The sequence below is a fragment of the Mercenaria mercenaria genome, chromosome 4 (genome assembly GCF_021730395.1).
Source record: "Mercenaria mercenaria strain notata chromosome 4, MADL_Memer_1, whole genome shotgun sequence".
NCBI classification, from domain to species: Eukaryota; Metazoa; Mollusca; class Bivalvia; order Venerida; family Veneridae; genus Mercenaria; species Mercenaria mercenaria.
Window position 1 is genome coordinate 15,284,677 of NC_069364.1, and position 21,754 is coordinate 15,306,430.

Sequence of the window (21,754 nt, forward strand, 5' to 3'; positions counted from 1 at the left end):
TGTTTTTCCTTTTTTGTGCTGTTCAGTATGAGACTAAGTTTTGAATCAAACGTTTTAAATTGGGAGCCAATGGGAAACTACTTCCGTACTAAATTATATCCCTTTAGTATCAAAATCACTTGCATTTTCTGACTACGTGTTTTTAATCTTAAGTACCCGGCAATAATTTAAACAAAAAAAGATAACAGATTGAAGCGGCCAAACAGCTTTGAAGAGCTTTGAACTAAGTTTTACAAGTGCAACAATAAATTATTTGCATAAATCTTAGATTTCATGGCGATAAACTCCTTATCACTGTAATTGACTTCTACTCAATATTTATTAAACAAATTATTTTAGTTTAAATAAATAATTCAATAAAATTACATAATAATTTAATTTGGTTATTAATCAAAAATCTGTAACAATTAGTACTGAAAACTTCCCCCTTCAAACTAATTTTGTTGGAGTAGTGCATGAATAGGCTCTGGTATAATACAATCATATCTGAGACATCAGTTTATTTACTTTAGAATTACTGAAATTATTAATATTAGATTTAAATAATGATAACTTCAGAATAAAAATGAGGAAATTTCGTACGTACTGAACACTGTAGATGCGGATGGAATGAAAGAAGTGCAATTGTTTCAAAGTGACTTTAATTTATTTCTTGAAGAACATAAGGTAATGTTTTAGAATGTGGTTAATGTTTGAAAATGAATCGTATATGACGGAAATACATCTTTTTTCTGTCTCGTGACATAAATCTCAGACATTTAAAACATGCAGTTCTGTCATTTTCCATCTACTTCAGCTCGTAATTATTAAAACAGAATCTCGCTTTTTAGATCACTAGTAGATATATAGAGAAACGACATGTCACGAGTTTGATCCTCTCGTGCGGCGTAATTTCTTTTTAGAGGTTTGATACAAGACAACGTGTCTAAAGTAGTTTGCAATCCGCCCTTGATTCCCTAGGAGAAGTTGTCATTTACTTGCGGACAAAAACTTATTACTTATGCAGAATCCAGGAACACTGGTCAGGTTAACTGACCCACAGTTTATCAATAAGAACATAAAGATCGAACTCGTGACCTCTAGTTTGATCGACTTATGCTAAGTGTTTTGAGCTTTTCGTCAGTCTTCTGCGAGTTCTGCAGTATACCACAATATGCCACAGTGATTTAGAGTTTCGGACATTGTACAAATTTTTGATCCCATTTATACATTTTCAGAGGTTAGGTGTATAAATGGATGTACGAAAGATACTTTTTTCTGCCTTTTTCAACATAGCAAGTCAGAGTACACTTCAGGTCGTTTCGAATGCTTGAGCGTAAGATAAGGGTTTTGAAAAAATAATCGGAATAATTTTTAATTCCTATCTTTATTGTGGATTTATTGCCTTTTTTAATATGTAACTTGACCTATGAGGTCCAATCAGTCTTTCAACGCAGTCATTAAGTATCCATTTATGACATGATTTCCGAAATATCGGCTTTTGAAGTGTTCTCAGTTCTTTTAAATGATTAGATTAAATCATAAAAATCAATCAATAAATATAATAAATTTTTAATGAAGCGGTTATATTTCAATGATTGGGGTTTTCGTATTTAAGTAATATTTACAATAAACACTTTGTAACTTTTAACATTTTTTTTTAAATGAGTCCGTCTCATATTAGATATGATTGAAATCATGTTTCTTTTGAATGGATACAATTATAACATTCTTTTCCGATGTATGCCGCTGATCAAATAACGTTAAAACAATAGGGACGGAAAATTACAATGTTTATCCGCCTAGATTGTTTGTAGAGAATAAATAACAATATGCCGATATTCTGTTTGCTTAAATCATAAAACTCCAAGATGATAGAAGATCGATACCAAGTTTATTAATAATCGATCAGGACCAGTTGACGGATACATAAAACAAAATGATTTATTTGTTTTGTTGTATTTAATTATACTTTCTGTAATTCTAAAATTGAGGCATGATGTTTAATGGAATAAAATAAAACTCGTTATAAACTATAAGACTCTAGTTCTTTATGAGACTTTTATTGGAAACATTTTATGGAAACGTACCGAATAAGATTTAAAAGTGAAATTACGGAAAGTGGTCATTAGAAACGCCTGCTGCGTAGAGAATGTAAAACTGCTTATGCCAGCTTTTATTATTGCAGCTTTCTCCGTTGGAGGACGGAATTTGTATGCAATCTTCTGTCAGGAATTACTATAATCGGTATGTAACATGTGTTGTAACTTATATTCTGATGGGGTAGCTCTCTATAGTATAGCCGAGGGTCTAGTAGTAGTAAGAATAGTGTGACTGCAAATATTTGTATTTTTATGTATATATGATGATCTACTTATAGTACAAATCGGAAATAAACTTATGTTCTATTCTGTTCTGTTCTGCTCCTGGCTATGAATCACTGGTAGTCAAAGGATGTATTGATAGACCGAGATACTCAGCCGTGTCTTTAATAACTTCCGGTTGTGCATCTCGAGTGTACGTCAATAACTGCAGCTTGGCAGTCGTCAAATGACTTAATGACATATTCTGGGCGTACCCCAGATTTCATTGGTTTGCATTAATACAGTCGAAATATAAAATCCATTTTAATGCTGGACATGGCCAATATATTGCGGTACTATTACTGAAATAACCAAAGCACAGTGTTTGTTTCTTTAAATATAACTTTGCGCATTCGATGGTGATGGTGAGATGGGGGTGAGGCTACTTCTAAATAATTGATTCAAGATTTAAAGAGGTATGCCTTCAGATATACGTCACATACACGTTAGATCAGTAAGATACCAAAAATCTTAAAGGTGGTATTTTAATGAGAATGATGTAATACACAGCGTACTTTAGAAAATTTCAATGCGTAACTGATTTCACAGACTTTGCCAGTGTCCTTATAAAGTAAACGCTGCTACAGAACTCTGGATCACTTTGTTTATATTTATTATTTTATATGTTTATAATATTAATTTATCAAAATTATCAAAAAGTGAAGGTTCTTTATAAATTTTGAAAAAAATGAAATAAATATTGAAATTAGCTTAAAATGCTAAATATATCGATGGAGTAATCGCCTTAAAAAGCATGCTGACGTATTAGTCTCGTTTGTGCCATCCCGTTCTGTTGTATTAGTGATGAGTAATATTGGAAAACAGCCACATGCGCCGGTTTGACTAACAGGAAGACCAAATTTTACAAAATGATTTATACTAGTATTACAGTAAATTAAGACTAGTATACATTTTCCTTTTTTACTGCATTTTTATAGATTATAGGGGACGCTTCTGTAAATCAAGGCCCATCCCTAACTTGTTGTTTTTTTTTCTTAATATTTAATCTAAACAAATACCATATTTAGAAGGGATGGTGCTGTACGTTTTAAACATTTACTATGTTTATTCCACATGCAGATTTTTAAACAAATATTTATTTATATATATATTTTAATTGTAATATACAATATATATGTTATAATTGTAATAATTGTAATATTCACAAACACTGTTCAGCATCAATTTGTATATAAGCGTTTGGACCGGATTTACAACATGTCACGAAGCATAATATGCAAGTTTTCAACAAACTGGCACATTTTCAGTACAACCCAGAGAGCAACATGTGTACAGGATCAGACTTACGTAATCCCCCAAGTCTTAACATTGTCAACGAGAACACTGTACGTGTAATATCAGACGAGCGTAATCTCCCCTGTCTTAACACTGTCAATAAGAAACACTATGATGTGTAATATCAAATTCATAATTCGAGGCAAATATAAGCTGAATAATCTCCTCTGGTTTATCCTATTCAGCACATTTTGATACTGCGCCCCCCCCCCCCCCCCCCCCCCCCCCCCAAAAAAAAAAAAAAAAAAAAAAAGAGAGAGAATATTATGATCACAACGATTACAATCTCTCACGCGCAGTCCTGTCTAGTACATTTTAGATATGTACTGAAATCACAAGAGGTGAGGGGCGAATGATATGGTTAAAAGTTGGAGGCGCCTCTATTTACATATACCGAATAAGAAACTAGTTCACAATGACCGATGCTTTTTTGGGTCATTTGTATAAAATCGAGTTCAAACCTGTTGTTAAATAAATGCTCTGACCAAGACTTTATTTTAGACACTGGTTATATGGGATGCGAACCAGTTAACTTCTGAACAAGAGTCCATGGCTTACATATGTACCACTGCGTCTCCTATGAATCTGCCATATCGTTCTGGCGTGTTAGCGTGTTAGCGCTATTCAAACGCGCCAAAACGTCAGAACGAAATGGCCGAAACTAGCCACCATATTTGAAGAACCATAAAACATCAGATCAAGTTTTTTTGAAAATAGCATTGTTCTTATCAAGAGGTTTTTCATAAGGAAGTTCATATTGTATGTAAAATGTCAAAATATATATCTCGATGTATTACACGACAGTTATGAAAAACAGTATATTTGCTTCGTGGAATGGTTAAAGGACAGTTAGACTGTGGAATAAGTGGCGGAAGACAAAAATGATATTAGACTTGTCAATCAATCAGTGGTCGTAATGAATAAAGCCTCATTCAGGATTCGAACCTGCGGCTTCTTGACCGGAAATCTTGTGCCACACCTGTTTGGCTGACATGGCGGGCATTAACCTTACGTAATCAGTCCTATGTATCATGATTTATTTAATTATAGAATAAACTTATTAAACTTATCCTAAGTACAGTTGTAACAATTACGCAATTATGTTTTTATCAAATATATATCTGATAGTTTATACTTTATTTTGATGGGATTGTTTTTACATGTAATAAGATATTTTTGGAATTTAAAAAAAATGACTTGATTATATTTTGATTTAAGAATTAGATTGTATCATATTTCATGATTAATAAGTAAGGAATATTGCCTTAGTATAGTGCAATCTCGATGAAGCAGCGCCGTCGGGAAATCGCTCGTTGGGCAGTAACCAGACTAGCTTCAGCAAATGCTGTGAATTATTATTATTATTATTATTATTATTATTATTTATTCAATGATTTTAACAGTACCTCAGTTTCAGTTATAGGAGGTCAATAACATGTACATACACCTTGTGTGCCAATGTTACTTTATTTCATACGTAACAGCCTTTCCTTGTTCTTGCAAACTGCAAACCTCGCATAAATGAAACACCTTGCATTAAGCTATATTACCAACATAGTATTAAATGTAAGATCAAAAGAGTTAAGTATCCAGCTTTTTTTCGTAATAAAATGATAAGTACGCTTATTTGTCTGTCGCTTTTATCTATGCTTTACCTTTCTGAAATTGATATATGGCGAATTTATTTACAATGCACTTGCGAAAAAGCGAAAAAAAATGCTATAATATTGCCAAAATGCTCTTGACCTGACAGAAATAAAGTTATTTGTAACTCAGATGTATCTTTAATGTCAGAGTGTGGAGTGATCGTAGCAACCGACTGTCACATGTTATACCTCATAGTTTATAGTGAAATTGGTAAATATTTAGTGGCTTGTAATAACCGATGTGGATTAGTGTATTGACAAGTGCGTAAAAATATAGCTTTTTTGATAATTTTGGTCGATTTTATCACATGGAATAGAAAATGATAAATGTGAATATTATCTATTGCCAAGTTGTTGTTTGAGCTTGCGTGATCGTTTTATTTAATCACTGGATATATGAACGTTGTTTATGGATATTTGCTTCAGGTTATGTATATATATTGCTTGTCGAGTCTAGCAGTTAAGTGCAATAATATCATATGTCCTGGATGTTTATTTTGTATTGCAGGTAAAACGTGTAACGAACTCAATATTGTATTGTTAACGAGCATATGTAGTATTGTATGTATTGCATCAAATACCTTTGCTGTTCAATGCCTTTCACAGCCACATGTGTTGTATTGCATGGTATGCCTTTAATGAACAATGTACTCTGTATTGCAGACAATACCTTTCACGGTCACACGTGTTGTATTGCATGGTATGCCTTTAATAAATAATGTGCTCAGTATTACAGACAATACCTTTCACGGCCACGTGTTGTATTGCATGGTATGCCTTTAATAAACAATGTGCTCTGTATTGCAGTGAATGCCTTTCACAGCCACATGTGTTGTGTTGCATGGTATGCCTTTAATAAACTATGTGCTCTGTATTGCAGACAATACCTTTCACGGCCACGTGTTGTATTGCATGATATGCGTTTAATAAATAATGTGCTCAGTATTGCAGACAATACCTTTCACGGCCACGTGTTGTATTGCATGGTATGCCTTTAATAAACAATGTGCTCTATATTGCAGTGAATGCCTTTCACAGCCACATGTGTTGTGTTGCATGGTATGCCTTTAATAAACTATGTGCTCTGTATTGCAGACAATACCTTTCACGGCCACGTGTTGTATTGCATGATATGCGTTTAATAAATAATGTGCTCAGTATTGCAGACAATACCTTTCACGGCCACGTGTTGTGTTGCATGGTATGCCTTTAATAAACTATGTGTGGAATGCCTTTGATGAACAGTGTGCTCTGTATTGCCGACATACCTTTCACGGGCACATGTTTTGAATTGCATATATTTTATAAGTTATAATACCTTTCACAGTAACGTGTTCCATGTCTAGGTATAATTACTCTAAATGGACATGATATTACATTAAGTATTGCAGTTGACGCCTTTAATGATTACTGATGATAACCTTAATGAACGTACATTTTTATCACAGATAATCCATCAATGCTCCATGTTTTGTTTTGCAGAGTATACCTTTAATTGAAGACCATGATGGACGTGTGTCTCTACGGGAGATGTCAGTCCTCGTATGCAAGGCTACCGGAGGGCCGCGAGTACAGAATTCAACTAGCGTACGTATAACAGATATTGTTTTATTTAAATAGCATAATCTTGTGAAGTGCTACTTAAACGTCTGAACTGCATACAACATATCAAGAAATTCTATGGTATTAGTTCTTCTTTGATTTATATATCAGCTTACGCACTTTAATACACTGCTATTATAAATAATCAGGTGAAGATCAATAAAATGCTCCAAAGATCGTTTCCACGACCGGGATGAGCGATAGTTATTCAGTTTTTCCTTTACTTCGACCAAAATACTTGAACTTGTTATATCTGTTGAAATCATAGAAGTTACATTTTGTTTCAATGTCTTCACTTCCCGTTAACCTTTAGCCTGCTGGCGGCAAGTGATTCTGTCTTTGGGAGATCTTGGTCTGCCCTGTTCGCTATTCAGTCAGTAAATTTTCATTGAACACCCCTTTGAATATTAAATGGTTCTGCCTAACTTGAATGATAAAAGGTTAATTGGCTTTGGAATCCGGTGCTATGTTTTGCTTGCGTCTTTTGTACCTTATTAATGATTCTAGAAGACGCCGCCGTCACCAAAACCAACTGTTCACTGGGATGATGTTAAAGATAGGGCTTATATTGACATTTATTTAAACTGTTCCGTTTTTATATGTCCGTGATTTAGATCATATGTTATAGCAGATCTTTTTTTTTTATTTGGCAAATAATTATGTTACACACAAAACAGTCAACAATGTTTCTTGCACTGTCCTGGTTCTTTAACTGGGACTTGAAAAATACGTTTACAAACATGACATTCGAGTGCATTTCATACACTGTCCTGACAAATATATTACACTGTACCACAAACAGGACATCAGTAGGCATTGCTTATCTGACAGGCAGGACTCATTTCCATACTTCTCAGACTCGAGTTACCCGTGTAACATACATGTATTATTTTCATGTTGTACAGAAGCCATGTTACAAACAAGATTTAAAACATATTCTCAGATTGTCCTAGCTGTTGTCTAAATATTCGATCCGGGTAAGTCAATAGTCTTTTACGAGAATGTAGCAATCAAGCAATTACAAGCGACTTCCTGTGGATAAAATTGTTAAATCGTTATTCGCCCATGTGTGATTTACAGGATTCGTGATGGATAGCGACTGCCTACAGAGTGATTACATTTGTAATTATTCCCTTCTCTGCACCGACCATTCCTCATATCTCGATGCAGCCATTCAATATTAAAACATCGTCATCAATATGTCAGGTTTTCAGAATTCCATTGAGATATTGGCAGTTTCAGCTTTTTATTGTTGTTCATAAATTGTTGATGTAGCTTTAAAACTTGCGTAATATGACAAGTTGTATCAATCTCTTTTTGATACCTTACATTTTATATCACATTTCCCCGTGTGGCGTTTGATACCTTACATTTTATTGAACATTTCCCCGTGTGACGACTGATACCTTACATTTTATATCACATTTCCCCGTGTGGTGTTTGATACCTTACATTTTATATCACATTTCCCCGTGTGGCGTCTGATACCTTACATTTTATATCACATTTCCCCGTGTGACGTCTGATACCTTACATTTTATATCACATTTCCCCGTGTGGCGTCTGATACCTTACATTTTATATCACATTTCCCCGTGTGACATCTGATACCTTACATTTTATATCACATTTCCCCGTGTGGCGTCTGATACCTTACATTTTATATCACATTTCCCCGTGTGGCGTCTGATACCTTACATTTTATATAAGATTTCCGCGTGTGACGTCTGATACCTTACATTTTATATCACATTTCCCCGTGTGGCGTCTGATACCTTACATTTTATATCACATTTCCCCGTGTGACGTCTGATACCTTACATTTTATATAAGATTTCCGCGTGTGACGTCTGATACCTTACATTTTATATCACATTTCCCCGTGTGACGTCTGATACCTTACATTTTATATAAGATTTCCGCGTGTGACGTCTGATACCTTACATTTTATATCACATTGGTGGGCCGGTAGTCTAGTGGTAACACGCTTGACTGTCAATCCAGAGGTCCGGGGTTCGAATCCCGGTCCAGGCACTTGAAATTTCTGAGATGCTCTTGAGTGTCTCCCACCTAATTAAGAGGCCTGTACTGGTCCTTCCCAGGAAAGACGGCTTCACGTGTACCGGTGCTTTACACCGGGCACGTTAAAGGACCAGACTGTCTATTCGCAAAGAGCTAGGCTAAGTTAGCCGAACAAGCCTGTATCTAAAAGGATTTCTCTCTATTTATCTCACTCTGTCCTTCTGGTCAGACCGCTCTATGTCTGTACTAGTAGAGGAAATATTTCGCGCCCTGTGTGGCTGCGTTTGCTATATGTAAAGCGCTTTTGAGCGTGTTGATCATGAAAAGGGCTCTATATAAATCTGGTATAATAATAATAATAATTTCCCCGTGTGGCGTCTGATACATTACATTTTGTATCACATTTCCCCGTGCGACGTCTGATATCTTACATTTTATATCACATTTCTATGGTAGCTGATTTCTGCAATTTCGTGTTGGCGGGGCGAAAGCACGAAAACACGAAAACTCGACAAATACCTTATTTGTCGAGTTTCGTGTTTCGTGTCGGCGGGGCGAAAACACGAAAGCACGACAAATAAAAGGCGCCGACACGACATATTACCCGCCAACACGAATACTCAACAGATAAATTTGTCGTGTCGGCGCCCTCTAAAGGTCGAGTTTTCGCGTAAAATATGTCGTGTTTTCACCCCGCCGACACGAAAACTCGACAAATTAGGTTTTTGTTGAGTTTTCTTGTTGTCATGCTTTCGCCCCGCCAACACGAAATGGCAGAAATCAGCCACCATACATTTCCCTGTGTGGCGTTTGATACCTTACATTTTCCCTGTGTGGCGTTTGATACCTTACATTTTATATCACATTTCTCTGTGTGACTTAACGCGTTTATTGATTAGTTTTCTGCATGTTTAATATACTACAAGAGTCTTTATATATATTGTGAATAAAAGGAAATGCCAGAATGATTCTATATCTGCAAGGCACAATTCATTTCCAATTATCAAACTTTTAACTTAATTCTTGTAAAGACTGTAAGCCCAGCATGTATCACTCCAGTGCACATGAGCGTTGACCTTTCGTGGTAAATGCCGACCTGTTTTTCTTTTTTAAATGAGAAATGCGGATGATAATTAAATCAAAAAACTATCCAGCCTCTGCATAATTTTATCGGCACACACAACTTTTGAATTTTCATGGAATTTTACGGCACTAATTTGACTTAGTCCATGGCCACAACTCTTGTCTGGCTGTATAAAATACCAATGCACAACTTCTGTTGAATAACAATCCTTTGATGTTTGGTGACTTTAAGCATGTTTTTAGATATGCACGACACAAATTCGGACGTACGGACGGACAAGGGTCGCAATAAACGTGGTTATAATAAGTTGTCATAAATGTTTTCACAATGCCCTGCATATTTCGTATTAGCCATATTTCTGTGATTGCCTACTCTTGCACTTTGGGTGTCTCAAAGGTCAAGTCAGATCCACACATAAGGATAGATAAAACATAGATGACATTATGTTTAGCTTTGCTTGCTACCGTTTGTCTTGAAGAGATACTGCGGAGACATGGTCGAGCATTGATATATTTATGCATGCGACTTTGTTTCCTTTTTATGAATCTTTGCAAGTTAATACGTTGTGTGACTTTCAAAACAAAATCTGAGCTAAAGATGATCTTTGTTACGACTACGTTGAGCCCACTGACCTCAGGGGTTTCTCTTCATTGATATGCAGAGGACTTCTTAATTTGAAGTATTTAAGGATATCATCAAGTGTATGGTCGGATTGCTATGACTTCCTATAGACTATGGACATTTTGTAGAGGAGACTTTTATCAACAAAGACTCACTATCATGGGAGTTTTTGATGTATAGCAGGAAAAGAAGCGGTCCGGGAACTGTGCCCAGTGGCACACCGTAAGTGACAGGAACGGGAGATCGTACGTCTACCTTTCAGAAAGCTCAGAGCTGAGCTCAGTACTGTACCCCTGATGTTATCGTTTCTCGGGTTGATCAGTAGTTGTTTATGGATAACTTATCTAAAGCTTTGCTGAAATCTATTTGTATGGTGCCTGTCTGTTCACGTGTGTCATGGCCGGTGGTGAGATATGGAAATAGGTGATGAGCGGCGGTTCTTAAGATTCTTTTTTAAGCACCACCATACTGACAGCGATGTTTGGCAAGTAACCCAAAACCAGCAACCTCATCTATTCGGCCGCGGAGGCATCCAAAACCATGTTATATGATGGTATGCACGGTGTTCCGTTTGGACAATCGTGACTTACTTTTTATTTAATACTAAACCGCGATGAACGATGGTATGATGACGAAAACGCAATGGCGCGATGACACGATGATTAAACAACGATGGTACGATGGTAAAAACGCGATGGCACGATGATGAAATAGCGATGGTTTGATGCTACGATGGTGAAATATTGATGTAATATCGCGTTTTCATCATCGTACTATCGTGCCATCGCGTTTTCACCATCGTACCATCGCGTTTTCCGGTTAGAAATGCGTAGTTCCGTGCACTCGTATTTTTGTCAACAACAGATGAATGTATCTCAATGTATTTTGTGAGAGAAAAAAGTACCATTTAGATTCTGCTGTTTTGCAAAAAAACATTAAAAAAATGTTCAGTGCTCAATGCATTAAAACTATGTAAAATCTTCAAGGCTACGTCCTTTGTATTTTATGTATGCATGAAAATAAAAAGCTGGGTGTAATAGTCACATGATATTATTCAAACTCAGCTTATTCTTGTTAGGATGTGCAATGTGAAAATGAGATTGTATCAAGCCTGTATTTTACTGACACATATACTGTACCACTGCGCATGACCACCGGTAGGAGATGGTACGATGGCGAAAATGCAATGGTACGATAGTGATAACGCGATGGTAGTTATTGAAAACGCGATGACATGATGGTGAAAACGCATGGTACGATGGTGAAAACGCGATGGTACGATGGGGATAATGCGATGGTACGATGATGAAAACGCAATGGCACGATAGTGAAAACGCGACGGTACGATGATGAAAACGCGTAGGTACGATGATACGATGGTAAAAACGCGATGGTACGATTATGAAAACGCGATATTACATCGACATTTCGCCATCGTACCATCGCATCATTGCGATTTCATCATCGTGCCATCGCGTTTTCAACATCGTACCATCGTTGTTTCATCTTCGTGCCATCGTACCATCGCGTTTTCGTCATCGTACCATCGTACATCGCGGTTTAGGATTCAATAAAAAGTCACGATTGTTCAAACGGAACACCGTAGGTATGACATTATCTATTGTAGACATCTTTCTCTACGATTGGACCAGTACGAAATGAAACATATGTTAATTAACATTATAGGGTGAAACATATTTTCAGTTTAAGAATGAAGTGCGTATCAAACTTTTCCGTCGTTACCTATGTCAATAATTCAGATGATAGCTGTGTTTTCCGAAACATTAGATTAAACGCCGTCATACAAAATTCATATCAGCCTGGTTACCATTATTCCTTCTATTAATTCTGACAATCCTTCTGGAACAGTCTTTTCAGTGCATTCATAAATTTTTCATTAATTTCCAATGTTTTCTCAGTTTTGCATGACATGAGCCGGGATAACACCCGTGTCATATTCTTTGTTGATCACTCCCAGATATCCATAATTGATACACTTTTTCATTTTTTTCTGTATAGATTCAAATGTCACTGTATTGTCTGCAATGATAATTAAAATCAAAATAAATTGTTGTCCCCCATAACACATCGATTGTTGCAGAATATAATCTTGTTTAACGGAAACGCATTGTCGTCTGCTATCTTAGCGTCCCCATCTTTTTTTGTGTCAACTGGTAAAATGGAGAAATACTTTTAAGGTAATAAGATTTTCTTTTACATGATGTTGCGGTCTTACATTTGCGTTTATTTCGCTACTATTTTAATTCTGTTTTTATTTCCACATTCATTGTTAAATTCAACTTTAAAATAAAATATACTGAAGTACATGTCATCCTTTTCAGGAAGGACTCAGTTGTTACAAAATTGTGTGTGATATGTGACTTATCGTCTGTTAACTATAATTAAAAATCATTGTTTGCCATGTGAAATTAATCTGCATTTGTTTACATGAATTATTATTTCTGTCATGCATAGTTTCATTGTAAACTGTGCCAAAAGTTAATGAAGTCAACCGGTTTAAGTTAATTAAATATCTGAAAGAAATAGTGCGTTATGTAAATGCGCGATTTGTTCTCCAACGGCGAGTAAATAATGCGTGAATACTAGACTTTGTCTAACTAAACATTTCTACGTTTGCTCTAAGTTTTGAAATATGTATATGGCATAAAATTTGCATATTTAAATATTTCTATTTACATACATTCATGGGAACCTCGCAAAAATTAAATGTAAATGTCTCAGGTGTGGACGTTCTTTAGTCTGCATTTATTTGTTGCATAATACTGATAAAAGCGCATTATGGGAATGTTTTCGAGTCAAATAAAGAGGAAAGGTGTGCTCGTTTGAGGCAGAATAAATACCTTTAGTTTAAACGACTAAAATAAAATATAAAAGTGACAGTTGATAAACTTCTTTTTAATATAAACGTTTTAAAGTGCATCTTTTTTCCTATTATAAGCCTGTGACCTGAACATACCCACTGTTCATAAAGTTTCTCCCTTTATATACAACTTTTCAAAAGCAGTGTTCATTTAAGGGTAAAGATTATTGAAAACCATCCATTAAAAACACATCGATGAAACGAAATAAAAGGAAATGTCTTAAATTTAGCATTCGAATAACAATAGCTCCGTAATAAATTACGTTTTTATTAACAATATTATGAAAATCTCGAAATCTTAATCGGTTCTCACATTTTTTTGTGTTATTTTTTAAAAATAAACGATAAGACGTTTGCCAATAAATTCTACGTGACTTCATCCTTTAATACAATGACAACATATTAGTTTCGTATTTAATATCTATTTATGATAAACATTAATACGATTAACGTTATCTGCCTCGTAGTAAACTATGGATTTGTTTTTAAGTTTACTGATCAATATTTGATATTTGTTATGAAGGAAGAGCCATATATTAATGTAAGAGATATTATCCCATACCCTGCTAACAAACAGATCGACTTGATTGACACTGTGGCATTCTTACTGTACATTCGGCGACACTCGGGCTCATTGTTCGCATAGTATGTAGTTCAATCCGTCGAAAAGTAATTTAATCCTTCATTAAGACTTTAGTAATAAAACAAAAGGGACACGAATGATTATATAGTGCGTTGATTTACGTAAAAGACAACACATAGGTGACAAATAATGAAATTTAAAACTATGTAATCTGTACAGATTTTACAATGCTCCACAAAAGTGGATTTTAAAAACTCGGGGTAAATTGACAATGAAAGTGAAAGGGTGATTTAAACAAGGTGTTATCTTGGAATTATGGCAAAGGTTTGATCTTTTAATATTTAGATAACTTTTAGAAGATTACTGACAAGAAAGTATATTGGTATATGATATCGTATTAAACTTTTTATCAATATGAATATTTTAACAATCATCAGAGTAAAGATTATTTTTTTTTAATTTTGCAGGCATCCTTTAATCTTATCTATAAAAGTTAAAACAGAATTTGAAGAAAAAACATTTATGACATATCACACTCGCAGAATTAAACAAATGAAAGGGAATAATGAAAAACAGATCCAATGTATATGAATGAAGTGAAATCGTTCGCCAGTTAATAATTTTTGCGGAATTGTATCTTCTGAGTTTGGGAAAATGACAATTTTGGTTAACAGAACTTTCTTTTTACAAAGTATTTGTACTGAACCATTTCCCTATATCAAATCATAATGTATATGCGCGCCATGAGAAAACCAACATATTACCGTGCTCAGACTACGTTTTTAATCCTACATTAACTTGGGTTTATTTTTTAAACTCGTTTGCGTTCACACAATATGTGGTGTTAAACGTGAATTTTTAAAGGTCAAGTGGTTTCTGTAATGTAGCATTAAAACTACCTCGGGAGGTGGTTTTAATGCTACATTAAAAAGTAATACTACATTATTTTACAAATATGAACGCAAATGTGAGTTATATCTGGTTTTACAATCCCAAATCCACAGATCTTACCCTTTGGCGGAAGAATACCATGTGTTACTCTTTTGTATCAAACAATTGATGCTGTGGCTGGCAAAAGTAATTGGACTGTTGATGAAACAAAAACCCTAAATTGCGATATGGAGTCATGCTGACGCTCAAAATGGACAATAGATGGAATGAACAGAAATTCTTAGATGAACACAGAAGTTTAAACATTGATGACCCCTTCTTGTTTCAGTCAGCTTCAATTCTTTGTAACCTTTTTTGCTTATTGCAAGATATTTGTTAACTTCCAACATTGCATGTATATATTTAAACCACATTTCTTTGCCTAGTGTGGATGCAAACTAGATTATATTTTGATGGGTTTTGAATGTCAAATACCAATTATAGCCAATTAGTGCCTGATAAAAATAAAACCGATCTGCTAGTGTGATCTGCTCAGGATCCATGCTGTTCGCTAAGCCCTCTACAGACGGTAAGTTTTTGTTGTACAACACCAATTAAAATCAAGATGTACAGCCAAATATTACCGTGTGTACGATGCTATTCCTTGATTTCGTAAATCTTAAGTCTTGACTTACAGATTAGGACATGTTCTATTTCGTAAGTTTTGCCTTACGTACCACCCACGTTGACAAGCAACAAATTGGTAAATAATTAGTTGATAAGAGGCAAGTGAATGAAATTCCAGAAACAATTGGTGAAAAAATAAACACAAATCTGAATATAAAATGGCTTCTAATCCATAAAGGAAAAAGGATGACACTGAAAAGTTAAATGATTTGAGCCGCGCCATGAGAAAACCAACATAGTGCGTTTCCGACCAGCATCCGTGCAGTCTGGTCCATGTTGTTCGCTAACGGTTTCTCTAATTGCAATAGACTTTGAAAGCAAACATCATTGATCCTGACCAGACTGCACGGATGCACAGGCTGGTCTGCATCCATGCTGGTCGCAAAGCCACTATTTTGGTTTTCTCATGGCGTGGCTCATTTGTGTCATGCGTAATCAAATTCATGGGACATAAAAGGTGAATATTATTTTTTATTATTAATGATTACATTCTTTTCAGTACCTGATGCACTATGTTTACTAGGTAAATCTCTGTGATTTATATGGGAATGGAATACTGTCTGTATGTGAAAAATGTACAATTTCAAAATTGTACATCTTTGAGATAATTAGTGTTGTACAACAAAAACCTACCGTCTGTAGAGGGCTTAACAGTTTCTCTAATTGCAACAGGCTTTTTCCCACGGCGCGGCTCATATGTTGATTTAACTCATAAAGAGATTCATATACCACTTGTCAAAGGTCTATAAAATGTAATATCACGTTTTAGATGACAGTTAATAAAACGCTCAGACGAGTCCCCTAGGTCGTCATATATCCCTTCGTAAATCATATTGCCGACCGTATTAAGTATATAGATCAAACTTTAACAAATGTTCTGTAGTAGGTCGATGTCTACCCTGGTGCTTGTATACGCCTAAAACAATTCACGAAGGGGCAAAGTTGTCATATGGCCTAGATTGTGTCTTAAAACCTTACATACCAAAGTCTAATAAATGTTTCTTTTTCATGTCACATATATCATCTTCATATTTTGCTGAATGCCCAAGTTATTGATTGTTTCAAGGGTTAGAAATTAATGTAAATAGATATGTAACTTGTCTGTCATAATCCTACAACGACATCAAACTAAGTCTATTCGTAGAAAAGTAAATAGTATCTGCGATCGAAACCCAGTTTTTCATACCTACGGTTCGATATTTCTTTAATATTTGCCCTATATCAAATGTAGCTTTAATGTGAAAATCGTTAAGATATATCCTCATGTAAAGATAAATGGATCTTAATCAGGTTCCTATGTCAGCAGTATTGCATTCTGAGATGACAAGTTCTTTGTTTAAAGTAAATTTATACATAAAAGCGATAGAAAAAGCTGAAGGGCTTTAGTTATCATTAATAATATCGGTACATTGATCATTTATTACAAAATTGTTAAATTGCTTATTATTCAGACGATACTTGTCTTTATTAATTGTGTCAATATTCAGTAATTTATAATGTAATCGTTTCATTCTTTTCACTTTCCGCATAAAGGTTTTAAAGAAAAAAAGAAGGGTAAACATTATGCAGACTTGATCTGATTTGGTGTCAGAGCATACATTTTGTTATTCTTTAATTTAGCTAGTTAAGATTATTGTACATCTGGTCTTTTCTCGCTTAAACACTAAAAGCTACTTATCACTTAACATAAATGGAACTGATTTTTTTAAGTTAATGCTTGTGGTATTATACGCAAATGTAAATGTTAATGTTGTACAATGCTTGTAATCTGTTCTGTTATTTATTCGACAAAAACCTAATTTTAATTTAACGCCATGAACGCTTTATTATTCCACAGTAAGTAATACGTTAATATGATTTTTTTGTTGATTTTTTAAAGCAAACCCGTATGTCGCTATTTTCAAAAGTAGATTTTTGCGAGTCCAAGAAATTTCAAATCGCTAAGTATCAACTCTACTCACTATTTCGTGTAACCGTTTTTGATTTTTTACATAAATACCATTTTTTTTTTTTTTTTTTTTATTGTGTGTGTGATTGCAAAAGTAAGTCATATAACTGTGAATGGAACTGGCTTTATAGTGAATTAATAAAAACAAGCTTTAAACTCTTTATTCTATATTTTATACCAGGATTATATGTTTTAGTCATCATTTTGACGCTGATTTACTAGTATCTATACAATCTACACTATATTACGTTAATGTCAAAGTACTTCACATGTTATGTTTTAGACAAAATGTCTGTCAAAATATTTACGATTCATTTTTACAAGGTCGTAAACGTTGTTGTAGAGTAATCTGTAACACAATACGTTCAAATACTTCAGCGAAGTATGAATTCATCACAAGAACACAAGAAGTTATGCAAATTATAAAGATGGTCAATAATAGCTTTGTTGGTTTTACAACTAATTATTTTGAATTCAGGTAAATACTATTTTCATAAGAATAATAACATGAGGCATACAATGTGTCAAGGACGAAAAAACTGTACGTAAAATCTTTAAAAACAATGTTCTTTAAATATTGAAAAAATAATTATACTTTAATAACATATCGCATATTGCATTGGTGCATATACGAACGGTATGTATGGCCCACAAAGACAATCCGAGATTTTACCAGTACATTTAGCAAATAGGCATTGAAACTCCTTTGTAATTGACACTTTATCAGCTTTGAAATACATTTAATTATGTAACGCAGGGCTGTTCACAAAAATTGCTTTATATTTAATGAAAATTCGTTATGTATTTTCAGGTATTCTCCACTGGTCAGCCGGCGACCTACGACTAGTTACTCAAATCGTCAAGCATTTTCACCGTCTCCTAGAATACAGTCCGCCAGTTCTCGGGTAGCCATGGCAACACCGAGAGCTCAAGTTAGTATGGCGGGATTTTACGATTGGTCAACGGAAGACTTTGAAGAGGTTTCAATGTCAAGCGTCTATCAAAAAATTGCGATCACTCATAAGAATAAGTACAACAAAGGAAACAAGAACTGGTGTACGGATGGTATTCATTTAAATCCAGGAAGAATGTTTGTCAGAGACAAAGCTGATCTGACTAAAGGTGAACGAGAAATCATCGCAGGTATATACAAGAACAGAGGTGACATCCATTCGAAAAATGGCAACGTTACTGATATAAAAAGTCATAAAGATGCGTGGTTAGTCGGAAAACACTTGCAGAAAAAGAACAATTACTCAACAAATGACTGTGAAAGGTGTTCCATTAAAATTCCAGAACAGTTGTTCAGTAGAATAGACGTGCAAAATAAACCTTACTCATCAGCTGAACCTTATTTATGTGACGCATGCAAAGAGGATTGTTTACTTGTGGGCGCCCTCTCAGAAAGACAACACGTAAAGAAAGATGTTTCAGGCAGAAAAGCTCCGCCATCTTCTCCGAACGGAACGTCAAAAGGTACAAGGAAACAACCACCGAAGGTCCCTAAAACAAAGCAAGGAGAAGGGGCTGTACTTATAGAATCTGGTAAAACGTTCTACGATCCATATGAAGGATCTAAAAAGAAAAAGGTGTTCGTAGATGTGTTTCTCCCGAAGTTTTCAACACCAAATCTCACAGAAGAGCCGTCAAATTTGTCTAATGATATTGACACAGAATTCGAGAAAAAAGTGGCAATAAGTAAAGACACTGATAATTTGGATGAGGGATATTCTAGTCAAGATAGATCATTTTCAAGTAAACATAGACTCTTTTCCTCGCCAGCTCCTCGTACTTCAAGAGATTCATAGGCCTTAGAATAGGCTGATAATCACTCACCTAATATCTAGAAAATAGACTATAAAAATTTAGGGTATGGTCGTCTGACTTTTATCCTTTGAAGGTTTTTAGAGCTTTGAGAGTTTGTATGTCAGATAGAAGTTTGTGAAATGTCATTATTTTTGATAACAGATTCTTGCTACAAACTTGTCAAAAAAATCTCATATAACATCTTTGTCTGAATGCTACGTGCATTTGATTGCAATTTTTCTATGATATGCAAAATGTATTATTACTCAAATAGGTTGTAAGTTTGGTATTTGCTAAAGATAATTATATATTTTCTGAAGTCAGCGACCTGTTCCAAGATTTTTAAGGTGGACCTGAGGAAGACGCGAATGTTGGTGTATTTGGTCCTTTGATTTGCCCAGAAACACCTACAATTAACTGTGATATTAATTGATTGATCAACTGAAATGAATCAAGCAAAATTGCTTCATGATAAAATGCCATTTGACTATCAATGACATCAAAATGTGTCGTCTGCTGCATGACAGAATGGTGATGCTTTTATCATTTAAAAGCAATTTCCGGTTTACTGTGTGCAATATTGCAATGTGATACTGATAAAATGCAAATGTAATTGGGAAAATGGAAATTCAACTTGAAATCATATGGCAACTTCCTGCTTGCTTTATTTCTTGCTTTCACTTGTTGTTGTTTTTTAAATGTTAAGCTATCTTTACTTCAACATGTTTTACCGATTGATTACAAAATTGTCAAGGTTCTTGACCATTTTATTCTTTCAAAACAGTACTTGTCATCGGCTTTGCTGGCTATATTTATATGAAAAAGAAATGTTTTGATCTATTATAGAAAAATGAGGACCACTTTTCTTTGCTTCTGTCGTACGTAAAATATCCATTTCAAAATAGTATTCTTACAGTATATTTATATTTTTGTAGCACATGTTGCTGTTCGTTGAATTGATCACTTTTGAGAATTTCTTTATATAATCAAATAATTTCGTTATGATGAATATGTTTTAAAATTATTAGAAGTGATTTTAATCTATTTTGCACAGAATAGAAAGATATAAGTGATACAGGTCACCTGGCACTCTAAAAACCTACATGGCAGTCACATCTTACCAGTAAAAAATTTGCATTCTAGTATGCTTATCATTTTAACCTTTAGCCTGCTAGCAGCAAGCCATTTTGCCTTTGCGACCAGTGCAGACCAAAATCTGCCAGCACATCCAGGATGTGTATGGTCTGTTCGCTGTTCAGTTAGTAAATTTTCAGTGAACACCCCTTTGAATAATATGTAGTACTGCCCGATTTGAACGATGGACAAAACCATTTTAGAAATTTAGCAGGGAAAAGGTTAAATGAAGATTGTTAAGATATTTTAGAAGAGTAAAGACTCCTGCCATGTGAAATGACCATTTCCCCAGCACAATTAGCTGTGAGAACTACTAAAATATGTATAAATAAAAATTGTATTTTGACATGACATTTCGGTTGTTTTCAAAATACATTGATTCCGGACATGCAGGATTTATGAAAATTTAGTCTTTTAATACGCTTAGTGTTTAAACTTCCTTAGTTTTATATAATACTGAAAGTTGGTACATGTAATTTGCGCCGGCTGAACAAACAAACTTTAAATTATTTCATGTGAATCTAGTATTCAATGATTTTTATGCGTTTTACTTTATATGATATGAACTTATCTGTATTGAGCAAATTGCTACTAGTGTTAACTTCTCATGGCACTAGTCTAAATTAATCTAGGGAGTTTTGAACCGGAAAAAAAGTCATAAGAAAACATAGAATTTTGTTTCTTTTATCATCAGATTCCGACTTCTAATATGAAGGATTTATTTATTATTCATGCTGTGATGTTTAAACATGTCATAATTGTTTACTGCGTTGGTGCTGTATTTATTTTTCCTTCATTATAAATTGTTTGATGTTGAGCTCCGTTTGTATTTATGTTTAATTTATTTGTTGAACATTTTCCTTTTTCACTTTAGTGCTCTCCATTTCATATTCAAATCTACCTTGTCTACGTGTTCTTATATCTTGAAATGATGAATAAATTATTTGGCTTATTTCAAACGTATTTTCTTTGTTATTAATATCTTCCTTTAAGGTATCCGGTCTACAAATAAGTAAGTTCTATATAACAGTGCTATTAAAATATATCAAATATTGATGCCTGGTAAGGTCATATAATTTTGGTATCATTTGAAAGTGTAATATAAATTACATGTCAAATATATGGTATGGAATTTTAAACAACTTTATAGTTTTCAATGATACTTCAACAGAAATCCAGTTATTACAGTATAAGATAGATAATTTCTCAGTACAAAAAACATGACTGTAGTG

General features: G+C 34.4%; 1 protein-coding gene across 4 annotated transcripts; it reads left to right on the top strand.

The window, feature by feature from the left end:
• The first annotated feature begins 1,845 nt into the window (after nt 1-1,845).
• On the top strand, nt 1,846-21,481 carry LOC123551060 (uncharacterized). Of its 4 annotated transcripts, none has more exons than XM_045339708.2 (3): nt 1,846-2,226; nt 6,767-6,871; nt 18,394-21,481. In XM_045339708.2, exons 2-3 carry the CDS (start codon nt 6,789-6,791, stop codon nt 19,388-19,390), a joined length of 1,080 nt encoding a protein of 359 aa, XP_045195643.2. In that variant the 5' UTR covers nt 1,846-2,226; nt 6,767-6,788; the 3' UTR covers nt 19,391-21,481. The 4 variants fall into 4 exon arrangements, with proteins under 4 accessions (XP_045195643.2, XP_045195644.2, XP_045195645.2 ...); XM_045339709.2 differs by lacking the exon at nt 1,846-2,226 and adding an exon at nt 5,474-5,545; XM_045339710.2 differs by lacking the exon at nt 1,846-2,226 and adding an exon at nt 5,474-5,495.
• The last annotated feature ends 273 nt before the right edge of the window (nt 21,482-21,754 follow it).

What these genes read in the sequence shown, in the direction of transcription:
- LOC123551060 (XM_045339708.2), top strand. Translation starts at nt 6,789, where the DNA reads ATGATGGACGTGTGTCTCTACGGGAGATGTCAGTCCTCGTATGCAAGG. An exon ending in GAGTACAGAATTCAACTAGC is followed by an intron (nt 6,872 to 18,393) that starts GTACGTATAACA and finishes ATGTATTTTCAG; the next exon opens with GTATTCTCCACTGGTCAGCC.